The sequence below is a fragment of the Aulostomus chinensis genome, chromosome 12, assembly GCF_037954235.1.
Source record: "Aulostomus chinensis isolate RoL2024-O1b breed Wild chromosome 12, RoL_Achi_v1.0, whole genome shotgun sequence".
Lineage (NCBI taxonomy): Eukaryota > Metazoa > Chordata > Actinopteri > Syngnathiformes > Aulostomidae > Aulostomus > Aulostomus chinensis.
Genome location: NC_141331.1, coordinates 10,121,908 through 10,140,832, shown reverse-complemented (window position 1 = coordinate 10,140,832; position 18,925 = coordinate 10,121,908). Strand labels below are relative to the sequence as shown.

The following is an 18,925-nucleotide window of genomic DNA, read 5'->3' as shown; positions in this document are numbered from 1 at the left end:
AGGGTTCACCCAGGATGGGTCGCCAGTCCGTCGCAGGGCCATCGGGAGCAATTAGGGGTTCAGTATTTTGCTCAAGGACACTTCGACACGGTCACTGGGGGAAGTGAGGATCAATTCAGCGAGTCTTCAGTTGCTAGACGGCCACTCTACCTCTGAGCCATGCCGCCTTGGGTTTGAACATGTGGCGTTAAAAGATACTCTATCCAAAATGTGCTTGCAGGTGTCAAAATTTGGCGTTGATGAACTTTAATCAGTACTCAGCAGCAGTGCCGGGGTAATTTGGTCAGTACCATTGGAGAACAGAGTTTGGTACCCAACCCTGTTCAATACAGTTCAACAGGAGCATTGAATGAATGAACTGAACTTTAAGGAAAGAACCACAAAACAATTTATGTGTATTTAAATTAGAGAAGAGAAGAGAAGAGAAGAGAAGAGAGGGGTAGACTTGTGTATCCTGGATACTGCCTGTGATGTGTTTGTATCAGGGAGGAAACAGAGCTCACCGCTGTGGTAACCTATTATTAACATCCACAGACAAGAAAGCTGTTCCCACAGCCATGTTCTCTGTGTCTCTGGGCTTGGGCGGTGTGTGTTTGGCACACCAGGAGATGAGAAACAGAGTGTTTTTATTAGGGAGGAGCCCTTTGTGTGTTTGTGTGGAAAGCAGAGCATATTTAGGGGTACTGCGCAGGCTCCCAGAGGCAGCACCCCCTCCTCCTCCTCCCAGCAAACACCCTACACTCCACAGTAAGTACTACCAGCTGCAACAGCGAGGAGCAGGAAGAGAGAGGAGCAAACAGTGGGGACGACATGAGGAGAAAAAGAGGAGGAGACAGTAAAAGAGGAATGGCAGAGGAAAGACAGCACTAGGAGGGGAAAGAGAGATTTTGGGGATCTCAGGAGGGGTCATCCTAGAAACAAATCAATGGCTGATACATTCTTGGGGACTTGTTGGATTGGAGCTCTAGCTCCTGGGCTGCCCATTGGCTGGGAGCTGCCCTGAGGAATGTACCGGAGCCTGCCTATGGAAAGCAGAGGCAATGACCTCCAGCTCTCTCACTGCAGCACAAAGTGGCAATTGTTTGAGTCTGAAGAAAAGGGGGATGGAGCAGGAATGTAGAAAGAAGCCCATAACTCTTTCTTTTCCTCCATGCTCTCTTGTGCTTCTTCTTTTTTGTCTCTTTCTCTCTCTTTCCTCCCTCACCCTCTTGCTATACCTCTCTCTGTCATCTAGTCTTCCTTCGTCCTCCCCTTCTCCTCTTCTTTTCCCTCCTCACTTTCTCATCCAACCGCCGTGTCCCTGTATGCTCCCAGTTAGTGGTCAGGGAAGGAAATACGAAGAGTTGGCAATTCCACTAGGGCTAATTTTTCAAAATGTCTCAGCCCAGGAGACTCAACCCTAAAAACATGATGATAAATAAACACTCCCTCGATCGAACACAGACGAAAACAATAACATCCCCCTCAGCCTTTAACATCACATGGCAGATATAGTTGCTAAATATAAAGTAAAAGCTACACATTAGCATTGATATTAGTATAGATATTAGCATAGCTTAGCATTAAAACTGGGAACTCTTTTAGAAATTAAGAAAATCCACCTGAAAACAGATCCAAATATTTTCTAGTTTTTACACTCAGGTGACAGGGCTGTAAACAGATATTGCACATTCAAATATACATTATAATTGTGAGAAACAACATTCTTCAGATGTGAAGAAAGAAAGCAGCACCACTTCACTAGACTTCCCGTCAGTTTTACCATTTGTTATTGCAAAACACGGACGTCTATCAGTCTGATAAGAGTCACACAACGTCGCTTGCTAATCTAGTGACTGAATGAAGGTCCAGTGATGAGAGTTCACAACCAAAGTGACCCAACTTGTCAGCAGCAGACACAGAAAGAGCAGCTTGGGCCATTTGAAAAACCTCATTTGGAAATACTTTTGCTTAGTTTGGAAATCCTCTGGATTTAAGATGGAGGACAGAAGTGAGACGGCATTTGCAGCTTGATTAAGTTACATTCCCCATCCATCCGTCCGTCTCATTCCTGTTAACTGCGATATGTCTGGGAGGTCACTGCCATAAATGCCCACTGGGACTCCAGGATGAACTAAAAAGATTTTGGTGATCAAAGGTTGCTGTCATCTTGAAGATTGGTATCTCAAGAACACCTCCAGGAAATGTATTCAAATATCAAATATCCACTCAGATAACCTCAAAAAGTCTCTGTGGTTAAAGGTCAAGACCACAAGGTCATGCAATGTGGTCGTTGTAGTTTTGATTGTGAGACCTTCAGTGGCAGAAGGCCGGACTCAACTTCTCAGGTAGGTAAGATCAGACTCCTCATTTCTCACTTCCCAGCCCTCCAAATCTCTCTTAAAAAATACATTTACATCACAAATACAGTTTCTAATAGAAAATGAAGATTGGAGACAGGGTGACTGGATCTTATCTGGGTGTTTGAAGGGAAGGAGGGACGAGGAAGCCAGATTCAGACCAGCTGTCAAGAAACCTGTTTTTGTAACCTTGAGACAATCTCTCCTTGTTTAGTGTTTTGTCTTCTTTGACCTGTGTCACTCTCCTCTGGCTTCCTGCCTTTATCGGATCTTCTATATGAGGAGTCCCTCAGGAATTATTACATTATTCATCAAAAGCCACAGCAGTGTAGTGAGACATGTCTGAACCATGCCCAAATCTAGATTACAACATACTTTTTTTGTATGAAATAAGGCAAGAAGAGACATGTAGTTGTTTCGTTGTACCATTTCTGCTACAGTCATGATAGCAGACGCTGCTCTGTTGATGCAGCTTAAACTGGTTTATTATGATGTAAAATTTTAACTCCACTCAGTCCAAAATCAAATTATTCTGGCATTTGTTCTTATTCTGGCACAATCTGTTGGTTAATTTGTTTATCACAGTGCCCGGTCTCGCAGTATTCCCCTCCCTCACTCTCGCTGGGGCATAAAAACAAAACAAAACAACAGAAGAGAACTTCATTTTGGCACAGCCTGAGAGTTGGCTGAGACTTCGCTTCGCAGACCTCCTCCTCTGACTCCCTTCTGCTTCCCCTCCAAGTCTAAACTGGCTCCATAGATGACATGAGACAGTTTTAATCACGTAGCTAAGACACCACTGATAACTGCTGTTAGCTCCTGTGAAGTGGATCCCTCTTAAGCTGCCTTCACACGATAAGAGATTTGCTCTCCTCTCACCACCGGGTATGGATACGTCTCGGAGAGCTGCTCAATTCAGGCCACAAAAAAACTGGCTGCTTACAGACCTGTTAGCTTTGACACTGGAATTAACTGACACGCCTGCTCATAAACCTCCTAGCCACAAATGACGGCTTGGTATTACTAAACATGTGTAGATACCTGTACGTGGTCCAGTGCCTGAAGATTTGTTTTTCCCTGATGATGATTAAAATCCACTCAACACAATGAAAAATGCAATAAGATAGAATTAAATCTTTGATCAAAGAGGGTAATGAATTAGTATTATTGATGCATGCTAGTATTGAGGCAATTTGGTCCGGGCTTTAGAATGACTGAAAGCTGTCAACTTGTTCGTAAGATGTTCGTGTGGTGTTGTGCGTACACCACCGTACATTCAGCGCAGGTCTTTAGTCCCGTCTCAGCTATCAAGGAACTATTCTGTATGTTGCTCCTCTTCACGGAGAGGTCAGGGCCTACTGTCACCCATAAAAAGTGTTTATTCTGCTCTTTCCTAATGGCTGTTCAGCTGGGCAGAGATTTCTCAAGTCTCCTTTCTCAATACTGTTTAGTAACCAAAGTTCCCAAGCTGTCTGGACCAGAGGCCCAATGTGCAATCTGTCCTCAGCTGTAGGGATATCCTGGACCAGGGAAAGGGGGTCAAGGGGGAAGGAAAAGCTGTGATAGTGGAACAGAGGAACAGGATAGCATGTTAGCGAGGGTTCTCACCTTTCTTGTGACTGCCGGGTCCAGATAACTCCTCAGTTTTTGGATGTATGTGTGAGGGGGGTTTTTCACTTGGAATCGTTCCTGTCAACAAAAAAAAAAAGGAGGAAAAAAGAGTGAGAGGAAAAAAGACTGACGTAGCATACACTTTAAGTAGCAGTTGCCTATTCTTCGGGGAGCTGAAAGTTTGTTATGGACTTACCTTTAATTTAGCTTTAATCATTCGTTCAAAAACAAGAAAAGACAAGTTACATCCTCATAAATCTGAGCACATGATTTATATAGTAGCCATTAGATAGAAAGCGAACAGGTGATTGTGAGTTATTCTTTAAACCGGCTGCAGTTTACTTCCACCTATTTGTGAGTGGAGCCTTTGCACAAGATCACATGACATCTACACACAGGCTTTGTATGAGGCGGTTTTGTGCACTCACAGGAAAATATAGTGAATTAGGAGTAAATCACTTTTTCTTGGGAGTGCTCTCTTTGTCGATGTTGCAGCAAGATAACGGTGCACTTTTGCACTTTAAATGGCTCTCTTGTATCGTAATAACTGTCATGTCTGTTGTTGGATCGCAGACATCCCTGCATAAGCAGCAGTCGTTTGGCTGGTAGACGGGTCGGCCAGAGCAAGACGGCGGTGAATACTGGTCAGGATCTGATAACAGAGAGCTATGACTCTGACTACGAAGGTCATTCAGCCTGCAGGGGGTCTTAAATGATAATTCTGCTGCTAATGAGCGCTGTTAGTTTAAGTGTGTTATGAGGCATGACCTGCTGTGAGGTTTGTTACCAAACTGTGCAGCCTTAAGCTAACAGGCCAGCCAGCACAGGGCTGCATTATATAACACTTTAACAATTACATTTACACACACACACACACACACACACACACACACACACACAATTTTGCGGCTTAGCTTCTTCACTCAGGGACTAAAAAGATGAGTAGGATGAGCTGGAGAACAAATCACCAACACATTCAAACAGAGGAACCAGTGTATAACTTCCTGTTAGCAGTCGCATTCTGAGCCTGATCTGGGTCACATTTAGCACTTCAGGCTCCAACCTGGGCCTCATTTGGGCAAAACATCCATTGCTATCAAGGACATTTCTGGCCTCTTGAAGACCAATCATGCTCTTTTGAGGTAACAAATGTATCTTTGAGGGGTCAAAAGCGCCCCTATAAGTACAGAACCGCTCTTGCCCTGTAGCTCTATTTTTGATGGTGAACCCTACGATACGAGGACAACCTAATCTTCCACCAATCCCTCACTATTGTGCTCTAAATATAAATACAAGAGATTAGTGTTGACTCAGATCAGAGTGAAGAGCAAGGAAGAGTATTTGGATCAGGCACTGCTCTACAGAAGAGCATATCACTAAGTAAATGGTCTCTTCACACAATATAGGAAAGGAAAGTGAAGAACTCTGACTGACGGGACTTCAACAGAGTCAAATGTTGGACTCTTGTCCTCTTATATATCATCTATTAATGACTGTCGAAAAAAAAAAGAGCTGAACACTAACCCTAAAATAAATCACATTTTGTACATATTTTACTTGAAATTGTTCTTCTCTCCACTTTCATGCTGCCAAAATAATGGTGAATTTAAAAAAAAAAAGATGAAAAGACAGCAAAGAATGTCACACACACACACATCTCTGGGAGTTGTATCTAAATTCAATTTTCAGCACCATTAACGCAGCTCTACAAGGCTGTTGGACTGGAGTTCAAATTGTAAACACAGTTATTCTGGTTATGGTGGCTGCCCTCTGTCAATACTGCGCTAAGATCACATCAAACGCTCTGGGGTTTGCGGCGTTATTATCACTAACATCACGCTTGTAACTGCCAGAGTATCTCATAAAAACAGGAAAGGCAACAGTGGAGTCAGGAAAGAGAGTTAGATCTCACTGGACTGAAGCAGGTGGTCAGATGGAGAAACCCTGATTGAAAGACAACAACAAAAAAAAAAAACCCACAAAAAAAAACACGGCACTCTGTAAAATAATAAACTGTATGTGCACCATAACCCGCTAGGAAGTGGGAGGGACATACACGCATGGAGGAATAAATGTTCTTATAAACAACATGTTGGCTTTTCGAAGCATTAACACCTCATCACAACATGCTCTCTGGAAGTTCATCACTGTGGCTGGAGAGAAGAGGAACACGTCCTCCTCAGCTCGAGTTTTAAACTGACAGCTGGTGTAAATGAACATGGGGCAATTGTTTGTTGTGCATAAGCAACATCTGTATGCCTGGAGACAACCTGATGTAGTCTCAAGCAGCTCTGATGTATCCTACAAAATATCACCGGCGCACATTTTTTGGAAACTGTTTCGCTGACGATGAAAAGGAATCAAGCTGTTTTCACCTCACTTCTGGCAAAAGAACTTGGGAGTCTATACTGAAAGAGGATCTCAGAATGCTGGTCAGCAGCAGCAGCAGCAGCCCCGCGGGTTCTCTAGCTCGGCTCCCTTCAGGGTCACTGCCTATCAATACAGTTTGAGTGGGCGGTGATCTTGATCTTCATCTGTTTTCTTCCTTTGCTCAGAGAGGCAGAAAAACTCCCTGTCATGGAGGTTGCAGGCTCAGTGTAGTATTCAGACCACAGCTCGCTGCACAACGTGGACCCTCTGTTATTTTTCTACTCGAGGCGCTGACACCAATCACAGGCTGCGTTACTTAACTGGCTAACTGATGTGTACCCCCTGCTGTAGGGAAGCCAGGGAAGTGTGTCAAGGCTTATAGGATAAAGAAAGGAGCACGCTGTGGTCATGACACACAGTAGGATGAACCTGCTGCATCGTTATATATTTAGATACTTGAAAAGATGGCTGTTAGATATCTCTTGTTGACTTTGTGCAGGAGTATATACGAAAAATCATTCTAAGCTGGGTGTCAGACAATTATGGAGCAACAGTGCATGACCACAGATCGTATCACACAGACCTGATCGCAGATGAGTTCCCACTTCTTCTCGTTGTCATACTGCCGCAACAGTCGAGCTTTGTCTGGAGGAAGATTCATCGAGTTCTGGAAGAGAGGAAAAGGTCACAGTTAATCGGACATGAGTGAGGAAAGATCATCAGTCACATGGGTTTGATAAAAAAAAAAAAATTAATTCCAGATTGATTAATAACAGTGGAACTCAAACAGTGGCAGAAAAGGATGTTCAGATAGTTGCAAGATATAAGAACCTCAGGGACCAAAAAAGCCCATTTATAATGATTTAGAACCTTAATAATACTGATTAGAGTTAGAAATACAATAAACTACAGACTTGCACTCAATAATCCCTCCATTAGCCATTAACTTCACACGTAGTCTCTTAAACTGAAGTTGCCAATTTCTGGTGCTCTTTTTTTCTCTTGGGAGCTTTTAAGGGTGCAAAAAAGATCTCCCTCCCAATTCCCTTCTAGTTTATGTGTTCTGTTGATGACTAAGAAACAGACAAACATGGTCCTGGACGAGGGGAATATTCCCTTTTGGTTGACTGTAGAGCGGCAAAGAGACAAACATGTTGGAATTAAAAGGGTGACTATGATTTACAGTCAGAGCCCAAACCAGCTTAATTCTGATTTAAAACCTATAAATAAGCAGTAGAGACTAAAAGTTAAATAGAAAAGCTACAGTTGCACATAATGAAGAGGATTAATGTTGCACACAAACCTAGTTAACAGAGGTGATGGGCAGCACAACCAAATGTGTTTATTTGCGATACGTCAAGTAAGTTGAAAGGTTAATCATTTACTTTCAGGTAGGTTGTTTTGTTTTTTTGGAAAGCACCAACTTCAGTCACCTATTGAGTGCCTGGCTCAAAGAACCCTCAGCTCACACTGTGATGAGGTTTGACGAAAAAACATTCTCAGTCCAGAATTCAAACCATGTTTCAAAGTCAAGTCTGCAAGTTACAATACACACCAAACACGTGGCCGACAGATCCTGAATGAGAGCAGAAATATGTAAAACGCTATTGTCTCACCTAAAGGAATATTATTATGTGTTTTGGTCCATCCCAAAAACACTTAGAAACACCTGGTTCATGAACGCAACAGCATGCTAACTTATTGCTATGAAAGCTAACAACAACAACACCAAAACTCAGCAGATATTCAATCTACCTAACCCAAAAAAACATCACTCCCCTTAACAGTTAAATACTGAACTTCAGCTAAGGCTAACTTTAGCTTTATTTTTTCATCTAAGGCTAGTGATATGGAAGGGCATTTGAAGTAATTTCATAATGAATGCCAGTAATTTTAAAAACTGGCATTCATACTATAAGGGAGGCGACTATTTCGAACACAGGCGGTGAGCACAATTAGCCCAGGCTAAGATAGCCATGCTAACCTATGCTAACAGTGAGCCACACAGGAAGAGTGGAGGTTATTTACCAGCTGACCTGAATGTGTGAGCAAATGTGAGAAACAAATGTTCAAACAATAGGATTATCAGCCATTCGGTCACCATATTACTGTTTAATAAAATCATTTTTCTTCAAATTATCCCTCCCCTGATTGCAATAAATAAATGATTCCCCTTTTGTGATGTCCAGAGTGATTTCCTGCATGTGTGTTGTTCTTCATGAATCTAATCTGACCCATGTGTTGGTTATCACTCCATGTCTGAAAGTCAGCTTTGAACGTCCAAAAACGATTACAAAACTCTTTTGCTTTATCCTGCTTGCTCTGCTTTGTGTCATGCACATCTGCTTCATGTGCGAACACCGCTGCAGTTGTCTCAAGTTTGCCAAATTCAAACACATGCATGACTCACCACACCCTCGTGTAAATTACAAAAGCTTGAATCAAGTAACCAGCGTATAATGATGCTGCCTGCAATATGTAGAGCTTAGAACATGCAAATATAGATGTAGATACAGAATACAGACAGAAAATATGCTACAAACATCCACGCAAAGCTGTGACTCTCGTGACTGTAGACAGCTTTCAGTTACAAAAGACAAACGGCTTTGTGAGAATGTTTTCCACTGCTGTGGAAAGAAAATGTAGCCATTATGCACTGCTCAGCTTGGGGTTCTTTTTCCCTCCCTGATTTGATGGGCGAGATCATCAATCAGTGAGTGTTCAGTGCGCGGCCTCCACTTTTCCTGCACTAGATTTTCCAGCAGCGCTCACGGGGGGGGGGGGGGGGGGGGGGGGGGGGGGTTGGGGGGGGGGTTGGGGGGGTGGATAGAGGAGGAATATCCCAGGATCAAACCTTTTTTTCCATGAATGAATAATACCAGGATAGAGTCCGACGCTGAGCCAGTAATCTGATCCACAACTTGCTGTAGAATTTATTTTCTCTACATTGGATATATACTTCTGCATGGCTTGGCTATCGATCTACAAGAGCCCCTATATTAATTATAAAAGAGTGCATTCGTAAAGGAGACTCAAAGAAGAGCGTCGCTCCTTAACCACAAACTTACTATAAGCAAAGCAAAGAGTTATGATAGGAAGTGATTTGTACAAATGAGTCTGTGGATAAAACATTAATCAGTTAGAAGACTTGTCTGCAGGCTGATTTTTCCACCAGCTAAGACGTTCAGTGCATTTGTTTCGCTATGTACACCTTGACGATGCTCAACTGATTCCCTCCACGAGTGCCAACTCAGCCTGGGTCATACATCGTCCATGTTGTTACAAATCCTCCCCATGATAAGAACTTTCACCGTGTCAAAATTGTACCAATATAGATGGATCTGAAGAATTTAAACCATTTGTTTGTCCTCAGTTAGATTATTAATCCTGCAAATATTTTCTCTGGAATGTTTATGTTGTTAAGTATTATCAGTACTCACAGTTTTAAGTCAGTGTTTGCACAACTCGGAAAACTGCATGCCCACGTGACTGTGCATCCAAAAAAGATTTTTCATGGTTCTATCGTCATCTCACCAGGCAATTAACCAAAAATATCTGTAAACATATAGAACCTCGCACTGACTTGATCTTGCTCTTGTAAGTTAATAAACACTTTCCCCTAGTCAGGCATTCATTATCTTCTTTTCACATGGATTTATTTAGAATTCTTCATTTTGGTTAAAAGATTACTGTATACTTTTTTGGGGGGGGGGTGGTTGTTTAACTTTGTCACATTTTCATTTCAAGTGATGTTTGCTTAGATTTGAGTATAAGCATGAATAGTTTATTTAATTTTTTGTTCCCCAACAGCTTAATTGCACAGCAACTACATCATCTAACTAGTTAACCAACAAGTAATTGTTCATTAATCATGATCAAAGTAAAAGTTTGTAATAATCGTGAAATTCTTTTGCAGTCACATAGTCCAGCACGTTTCACAAAAAAAAAAAAAAAACCTCATGAAATACTCATGAAATAGTTCCATCTGCACCATCCTCTCCTAGCGCTGACGTATCATACCTGTTAAATACATCCTGCAATAAGAGTTTGCTCTCATTCATGTCTTTAGTACAGCAGTTGTTGCGGTTGTGCCCTGCTGTGCACTCAAGTCTCCCCTACAAGAGTGACCAGGAACTACATTAGTATTCAGCAGACGTGGTGAGTCTGCTGGTCTTGAATGAAAGGAACTCGTAGTCGGACAGGCTGACCAGATCACCACAGTTCATAGCAGCTCCCCTTCCACCTAAACACATTAGAACACAATATGACACCTGGCTGATGTTAAATAACGTCTCCCTTCTTACTTCTTACGGCGGGAGGCTACAGGTCTGGAAACTCATGGATTCATGGTGAAAAAGTGGAGACTTGACAGAGGTGTTGTGCTCCTGCAGACTGGCTGGCTGGCTGGCTGGCTGGCTGGCTGGCTGGCTGCTGGCGGTGGGCTCGCTGTCGGAGCACTGAGCCGTAGGCTTCCTGTCTGGTGAGGTTCCAAGTAAAGCAAAAGAACCACTTCTACCAGCCTTCATTTCATCCAAATACTAATGAGCTGTGACAGGCACTCAGCTCGCTAGGGTCAGGTTACCTTACGTCTACAACCAGCCACTTCTGTGCATCTGAGTGCACTTGTATGTCTCTGTTTCAGAGGACCAGCACAAGTTTTGGAGTTCAGCAGAGACGTGTTTCTTGGAATTTTTTTAGGGTCACAACTGAATGGTGAGGCTAAGCTAGACATTTACATGTCACGGTTACAAGGCAAGTCACAACCTCGGCAAAGGAACAAAGCCTTCACAAGTATAAAAGTACAAGTGCCAGGGTGCTGAAGGGGAGGGGCCAGAAACACACCTATATCTGACTCATCAGTACATCCTGCAGTTGTTAAAATCCTACTAAAATTTCTTTTTACCAAGCCAACTATTTCTCATGATCTGACACTTACATCGGAGTGCTACAAGCCAAAAAGCTGGATCAGACATCAGAAAAGATTCTTACGGACTGAAATCATCTGGTAACAGATGTGCTCTGCAATGCAATTACATGTAGTGCTATAGAGGGAAGCAACGCATCGCATGACGACAGCATGAGCCGCAGCAGCTGCTTGCTGTCTTCAGCTGAGTAGGACTGTTGGGCGCTCTAAGACGAAGCAGCAGAACACAAAGAGTGTGACTTAGGAGTTCAGAGGGAAGACTCCATGTTAGGAGGCTTCAATAACGCAGATGTGAAGAGGGCATATCATGAATAGGATAACTGCGCCGGGGTGCAACTACCACTAACCAATCACAAGCGATGAAATCAAGATGACGAGAGGTGCGGTTGTTAAGTTGTGGTTGTCCCACCCCCCTTTTTATGAGCAGTTGTGGAGTTTGAACGGTTCATCATCTTCAGCTGACTTCACACTGTCAAACTGACATTTCACCCCTCAGGCAGCTGTCCTACATCTGTTCTCCAACTTAGTGAAATCTTCCCAAATATTTTCAAGCTGTGACTTTGTTATCACCGCAACGAATGCAAGTAAGTCATTGTTGTGGTGTTGTTTCAGAGATGATCAAATCTAACGACTCCTACCTCAACCTTGAGTGCAGAAACAAGCACAGTTTCAAAAACAACTAGCCTCAGACATTAATGTATATCAGGAACGGCACTGATAATAATCTGTTAAGCATGTTCCCCAAAACAAAACAAAATCGCTCTATCCTTTTCCCGCCTTCTAAGCCGACTGCTCGTCGATGGAAATCTCACAACTTTTCAGCAAGGCACTGGTGTCGTTCGTCAGTCCCTTGAGCCAGGACTCGTCACCATGGTTACAAACACAACGGTGAAGAAGCTTGGTCTTGCTCCGTCCGTTTCTACAGAACTCTATTCTGATCAGAATAGAGGAAGGAAAAAAAATCCATTATATGTGAACAGATCAAACTCAACGATGAGGATGAGTTTTGTGTAGTGGAAAATCCTGGTAACAAATACAGTCAACTAAAGTCCAGCAGGTACCAAGCAGTGGAATTCCGCATGCAGTGGCATTCCTGTAGTGGGTTAAGGCTCCTCAGGTCCTATCAGGCCTAGAGCCTAAATAGCAGCATCACAGTTTCACATTGTGTCTTTGGTCTTGTGTTTAAAGATTACTGAGATACTGCAGAAATCAGTTCTGACAAGTGAGCTCAGCAAGCCAACTTATCAAAACAACAGACAGGTTCCCAAAGACATCTTATACAAATTGTGGCTTACTTCCAAAGTCAGTTGGCAAGCTTCCTAACTTTCAAGGCTGCCAAAACCCAGAAATGCCACAAGCACCTACGATCACGTCGGCAGCGTGGAAGCAGGCTGAAAGGCGTTGCGAACATGTTGAATGTATGCAGTGAGAACTTGTCTCTTGTGAGTCTTTCAGAGAGTTTACTGTGACTGCATCTACTGTGACATCTTTGTTTCACGCACTATTTAAAACCCACATTCTGACCCGAAAGTGCTGGAAATGTTCACATCAGCATAAGCAGCTGTGTTTCCAAAAGGTAAAGGGCCGGCCTCTCCAATCACAGGGTCGGCGGTTTGATCCCTCCTGTCAATCAAGCCGAGCTGCTGCCGACCCACCAACGTTGAGACGAGTGGGCGAGGGTGGAGACTGTGGAGCCATGTGTGCGCTCCTCCTCGGCAGGTCACAGCGGTTATCATCTCATACCACACCAGTCAAAGGCCTTTAATGTTACTATGACGACCAGCTGATGAGTTTCAACGGTTGCGGCCGATATCAAATCAGGCCTGAAGGCTCAGAGATATGGACTTATTAAAGTCCATGTATCCTCTCATTAAGCAGCTTGAGTCATAAAAGTAGCAAAAATAGACAGCTGGCTTAAAGCCCACCAACTACTCACCATCTCCCTGGAGGTCTGTGGGGGCACAGCCCTCGCAGCACAGCTGGCTACAAAAGCAAACAAGAAGAAAGCAAAAGAAAAGACAGCCCACGTGATCGGCCCACTTCACCGTTGTGCTGCTGTGAAAAGATGGAGGCTTTGTTGGCCAAACTTTGAGCTTATCAGTCTGAATGACAGCAAGTATAAAATGTAATTCTCCATTTAATTCGATAAGTGTGTGTTGGGAAAACGCAGCGGGTCTCTCTGTCCTGCTCCAGCTGGTGAATTCAGTGCCTCGATTGATAAGACCAGCCCATATTAAATCTAAAAAAAAAAAACCTGAAACTTTCACCAGGAGTTGTGTAGAAACATTGTTTTTTTGCACCACCATGTACTGTCAAGTGCTGGAACTATAGTTTTCACACTGTTAATGTCCAGCAAGTCCGCATTTAAAGGGACCATTCAGCGAATTGGAGTAGCAGAAGCAGAGCCTTTGGTAGTTTAAGGTCAGCGCGTCTTCCGTGTTAAGAGGCTCTTGCTTGTTTAATTGTATCGGCTTTACTTCCACTGTGAGACAGAGGAGGCACCGACACCACTGAGGCTAAGACCTTTAGAACATCCTCATACAGCCCCACTTCAATAAATCAGAAATTCCTCTTTTAATTTACGGCAGTCGCTTCTGCTTTTGCCATTACATTTGTCTAACTTCACCATTTTTTTTTCACAGACACAATACAAAAGTTTAATCAGTCACCGTCGGGTTAAACATTTGAGGTCAGTTATATTAAAATATGTTGCAGAGCATGTTTTTTTTTTTTGGGGGGGGGGTGTTTTTGCTATTTCCACCTGCTCTGTTTTAGAGTGTCAGTTTCTGGTTATTCACCTGTGTCGCAGAAATATGTCAATAATTCTGAATACGCAAAAACACCGTAAAGCAAAGTAAGACTGGAGGATGGAGGTGGAGACGGTGGATCTGCTTGCGTCGCAGGTCTCTCAGATAACCTTGTTAGCTCCAAAAATTTCCTTGAAAGCAATTTAGTGATTGAAAACATCGCTGAAGTGAAACGCCTTCGCTGTGTTAACCTCCTCTTATGTACACAGCAACAAGAGACAGAAGTGTGCGGCGCAGCTGCTGGGTAATCTTTCAGAGCAGGGATTGATTTGTCCGAGGGGACTGCAATAAGTCTGAGACACACCCATGCGTCCCTGTTTTCCTGCAGCTCTTCCTTGCTCATGCAGCACAACCCCAAACATCTGCGATACCTCTGACCAAGCAGATAGAGCATTACTTGTTACTAATCATCACAGCTGTCATATCAGTTTATAATCCATGCAGCATGCTACCACAGGACTGTACTAACAACTCTTCATAACAAATACTAGATTGCTCAATACTCCGGAAATGACTCTTAATACTTGCTTCACACAGTTATAATAAGTAAAGCTCTGCAGGCTTCCTCGCCGCCGTACGTGACGGAGAGCTCATACATGCTATGTTACAGTTCTGTCCCTTTTTTCATTCCCCTGCAGGGACATGGAGGGAAGATTTGAAACATGAGACTAAAAATGTCTTAGAAATAGTGGTTATTGAGAGCAACGACTGAGGTGAAAGGACAACCCTGAGGCGCGCGCTCGCCAAAACCTAACTGTCCTCACTTTATTAGCACAGCATGCGACTGTAATCCTCGGTGGGGTCTGCGGGGGACAGGTGTCCCCCGTCTGTCCTCAGATTAGCTTTGTAATCCCCAAGACCCCGCGTCCTGCTTCAGCAACCTCCTTCATCCAGACAGCAGTGTTTATATTTGTGAAGCTGTTGAATGGAATGCTTCTCAACCAAATGGTGAGTTCAAATGTTTGGAGAGTGGCTTCTTATTTCCCTCCATAAGAGAACATTCCAATGACATTCCATTCATTTACTACAAAGACTGGAAACTCTGATCGTGTTCTTCTCCTCCTCCAACGACTCTCTGCAACACCAAAGTGCACTGAGCCAGCCTCAGACAGACATGCAGCCCGATAAATGATTAATGGCAGCGATTTAAAGCATGATATAGAGAGAATGCAGCAGCTGCAAGTGGGAGGACTCATATTTAACTTCCCCTGTGCAAAGGTTTAACAGCCAAGGTGCTCTTTCTTGTGCAGTTTAAGTAAAACTAAATAAAAACTATATATCAACTTATTTCACTGTATTTAAATTTTTATCACTTTGGCATGATAAAGAAAAGGTTCCAAGCTGGACATCGTCCAAATACCGGAAACATCATGGAAAAAGTTTAGAGCAGCAGGAAGTTGTCCAAATAAAACAAGTGTTACATGAACACAGAGCAGTTCTGTCCAGGCCAGATGTTGGGTTGCGAAAGTGTAAGGTGGAGTCAATGTTCTTCTTCTTCCAGAATTAAAAGAATATGATTGAGGAAAGTTGTTTATCCAAAACATAAACAATCGCTAAAGGAGTGTAAAAGCAGTGGGTCATCGAATTAAATCATTGGTTTACTTAATACGTGTTATATAACGGCAGAAAAAGAAACACCTACATTACTTCAACGAGGATAAACTTTTTTTTAAAAAAAGTGGCAGTGTGATAAACAGGAAATGACACGGTCACAAATGGGATAGTTGAATCTTTGAGCTTCCCGTCAGGCGGACTAATTTACTACTGCTGCTAAGTATAATCCTGCAGAGCTTTTAATCCTTGTCTTCTATTAATCACAACAGCCCAGCATATGTAACCAACCACACACTCGCCAGCAACGTTGAGTGAAGCAACTTCAGGTTGACAATGGCTCTAGGAGCGTTTGACATCAGCGTGCAGGCATTTTTGCTATGTTGTGGGAGGTTTTTTTTCTTCTATGTAGCACAACATTATGTCATAATCAGATGTAGCTGCACTAGTCGCACTGGAATTGTTTCTGTGGTGGCGTAAAATGTCTCCTCTCGCTCTGAAGACAAAAACATGTCAAACTAGAAGTTCCGTCGTAACAAAATGAAAACAAACTTTTAAGTCTCAGAACAAAAGAACAGAGCAGAAAAACATACTTGAAAACTACATGAGAAAAAATAGAAAGATGCAAGAAAATGAAAGCTTTCCCACACAGCACATTTTATAAACAGATATTCCTGATATTCCTTCTTCAGAAAACAGGGATTACAATTAGAAAATATTACCAATGACAATATGAAATAATTGCGGATTCTAGCCTGTTTAAGCGGAAAAATCTTAAATCGTCTTATTCTTCTCCATGCTTTGTTTTTGCTGATATGGAAATCAATCGGCCTCTTCTGGTTTTTGGAGAAACGAGGATAATCAGGTGAGACTCTTTACCTCTACATCTAATCCCGAGAGCCGCTCTTGATTTATCTGTGCTGATGGGACTGTTTTGGCATCCCTGCTAAGGCCTCTGACACAGCTGTATTTCATAGCTGATAATAAACTGACGAGTGAAAATCAAAGAAAATAATGCTCGGTTAAACTGTGACAACACTGAAAATCCACCACAGCGATTTCTGTTAGATTTAAAAACGTCACTCGGACACGGAGAAATTCAAAAATAAGAGCGATGCAGTCGCTCCCTCTGATAAGACGACCAACAGTTAACCACAGAAATGTGTTTCCATGTCCCTAAACCTCAAAAGGCTGACTGAATATCGGATTATTGTGTCTATTACATATTGCAGGAATAAAATTCAAGGATGTGCTTTATCTAGACTCACAGGTCAGTCTGTAAATGTTTTGTTCAGAGACACCGAGGACAATCTTCCAGGTTTTGCTGCTAAAAGTGGGTTGAAACATCAAGAGACTTGAAAAACCTGCTTTGTGGAGCAAATCTAAAGTCTCGAGGGCAGTCCCTCATGTTGGTCAGAACCTCAGTCATCAAAGAAAACCCCCCTCCGAGTCTGTAGGTGTTTGTCACGTTTGCAGCGATGCACATCAGTTAAAAACAAGGACATGATTCACTGGACCAGCAAAACCATGAGAGTTCCCGGTTTACTGGGTTCATGTAGTAGGTGCGGGCCAGAGGATCATCCTCTGTCTGTCAAACCTGAAACAACAACCTTGAGATGGGGTCTCTATCAAACTCTGGCAAGAGGCATTGAATTACATTCAAATGCAACAGCGGGACCTCCCATTCTGCTCTGCAGATGTTAATTCTGGCAGGTCATTACCAGCCTTTCTGACTGGGGAGGCTGTGAAAGGCAGCACATGTCCCAGGAAAAGAAATCAGGGAGGAAAAAGAAGTGAGGCAACCTGAAACTAAACTGAAGAGACATTTCAGTGATCGTAACATTAGACAAGAGCTGGGGATACTATAGGTTACTACTACAAAATGTCACTGGCCCACGTGTCAAACCAAGCCGCATTATTCAGAAAGTGAAGTGATGTAGTTGTTCCTTAATACCAGACGGTACACACACGCCGAGCAGCTCAAGGCTGAGAGGAGAAACATCAACAATATCAATGTCACAAGATAAAGCCTGCCATGAAGCCAAAACACAACACGGATCGGTCAGATTGATACTGACGCTTGAAGGCTTTTCATGACTTTGTTTCTAATCAACACAATGAGATTCGCAAACTGTGCACACAACAAAACGCCCACTCGCATGCGCGCGTGCGTGCGCAGCTGCCACCTTGGAGCATGGACAGATCCGGACCATAATGCACTTCTCTCCTGAGCCGTGACTCTCCTGTGTTTTTTGAGTGAACATTGGACCAGCCTTACTGGACAACACTGGCAACTGCTGCAGTCAACGTGAAAAGAATTGGGACTTTTCCTTTCCTCTGAAGGCCTACAGCAGAGACAAGCACAGCCAAATAAAGGGACTGCATCAAAAAACCCAAGGTTTCTCGACAGACAGTTTTATTATTAATCCAGCGGTCTCTAGGAGGGGGGTGCTATAATAAGCAGAAAATACCCATTTTAATGCCAGTATCATTTTGCTTGGTCAGGGCTCCTGCCACCCACGCAGCAGAGCAGGAACCAAAGCGCCCCCCGAATGAGCAGATGTCAAAACAGAAGTGAAATCACAATACCAAAAGAAGGTCTGGTGCCTGCACACAGCCAAGAGACCTGATCTTACATAACCAGCTGACCCACTGCCAGCCAGGCGAGATGCCTCCGGGTTCCACTTCGGGGGTTTGAGCAGCATATTACCGCTAAAACTGTAGGCAAAGGCCCCTCTGAGGGGATGCGAGGTGCTGCAGTGTTGAGGGATAATGTAGCGCCCTCCGAGAGGCCACAGAGGCCAGAACACTGGTGTGCTGCATCTCATCGCTCCCCAAGCATTTCATGCTCAGCTCTCTTACAGCTAATTGGTGGCTGAGCATCCCGGGGGCTGAAACACAGCTCAAATACACACTCATAGTTGGGGATACACACACACACACATACATACACACACGTGTTTGTGGGGTGGCCTCTCGCAGCCTGCCGGGTCTGGGTCTAGTGCCAGGCTCTGTCTTGGGCTCTCCACGGAATAAAGAGCAACTCTGTTCCTCGGGCTTGCTGCACGGGATTCAGCCCTCTGCTCCACAGACAATACCCACTGTTCTGCTTTTTAATGAAGAAGAGTCAACATGGAAAATCTAGGAGGACTGGCTTAGTCACTTCCTGGGTCCATGGCTGGAATGTCACAGATTGATAGGTCACTGTCTTGACACAGAGGAGACACTGAATGGCAAGCTAACGAGTCATGTCAAAGTCTATTAGTGTGTGTGAACTTGAAAAATAACAGTAAAAAGTATGGAAATATTACAATCCTAGGCAT

At 43.4% G+C, this 18,925-nt stretch overlaps 1 protein-coding gene across 12 annotated transcripts in view; it reads right to left on the bottom strand.

Annotated features, from left to right (window-relative positions):
- Positions 1-18,925, bottom strand: part of fmnl2a (formin-like 2a) — a 51,476-nt gene that overhangs the window by 27,211 nt on the left and 5,340 nt on the right. For all 12 annotated transcript variants that reach the window (XM_086220020.1, XM_086220019.1, XM_086220025.1 and 9 more), the window contains exons 2-3: positions 6,904-6,987; positions 3,948-4,028 (exon numbers count right to left, since the gene is read on the bottom strand). In XM_086220020.1, coding sequence (XP_086076146.1) covers positions 3,948-4,028; positions 6,904-6,987 — 165 coding nt within the window. The remainder of the gene's footprint in view (positions 1-3,947; positions 4,029-6,903; positions 6,988-18,925) is intronic.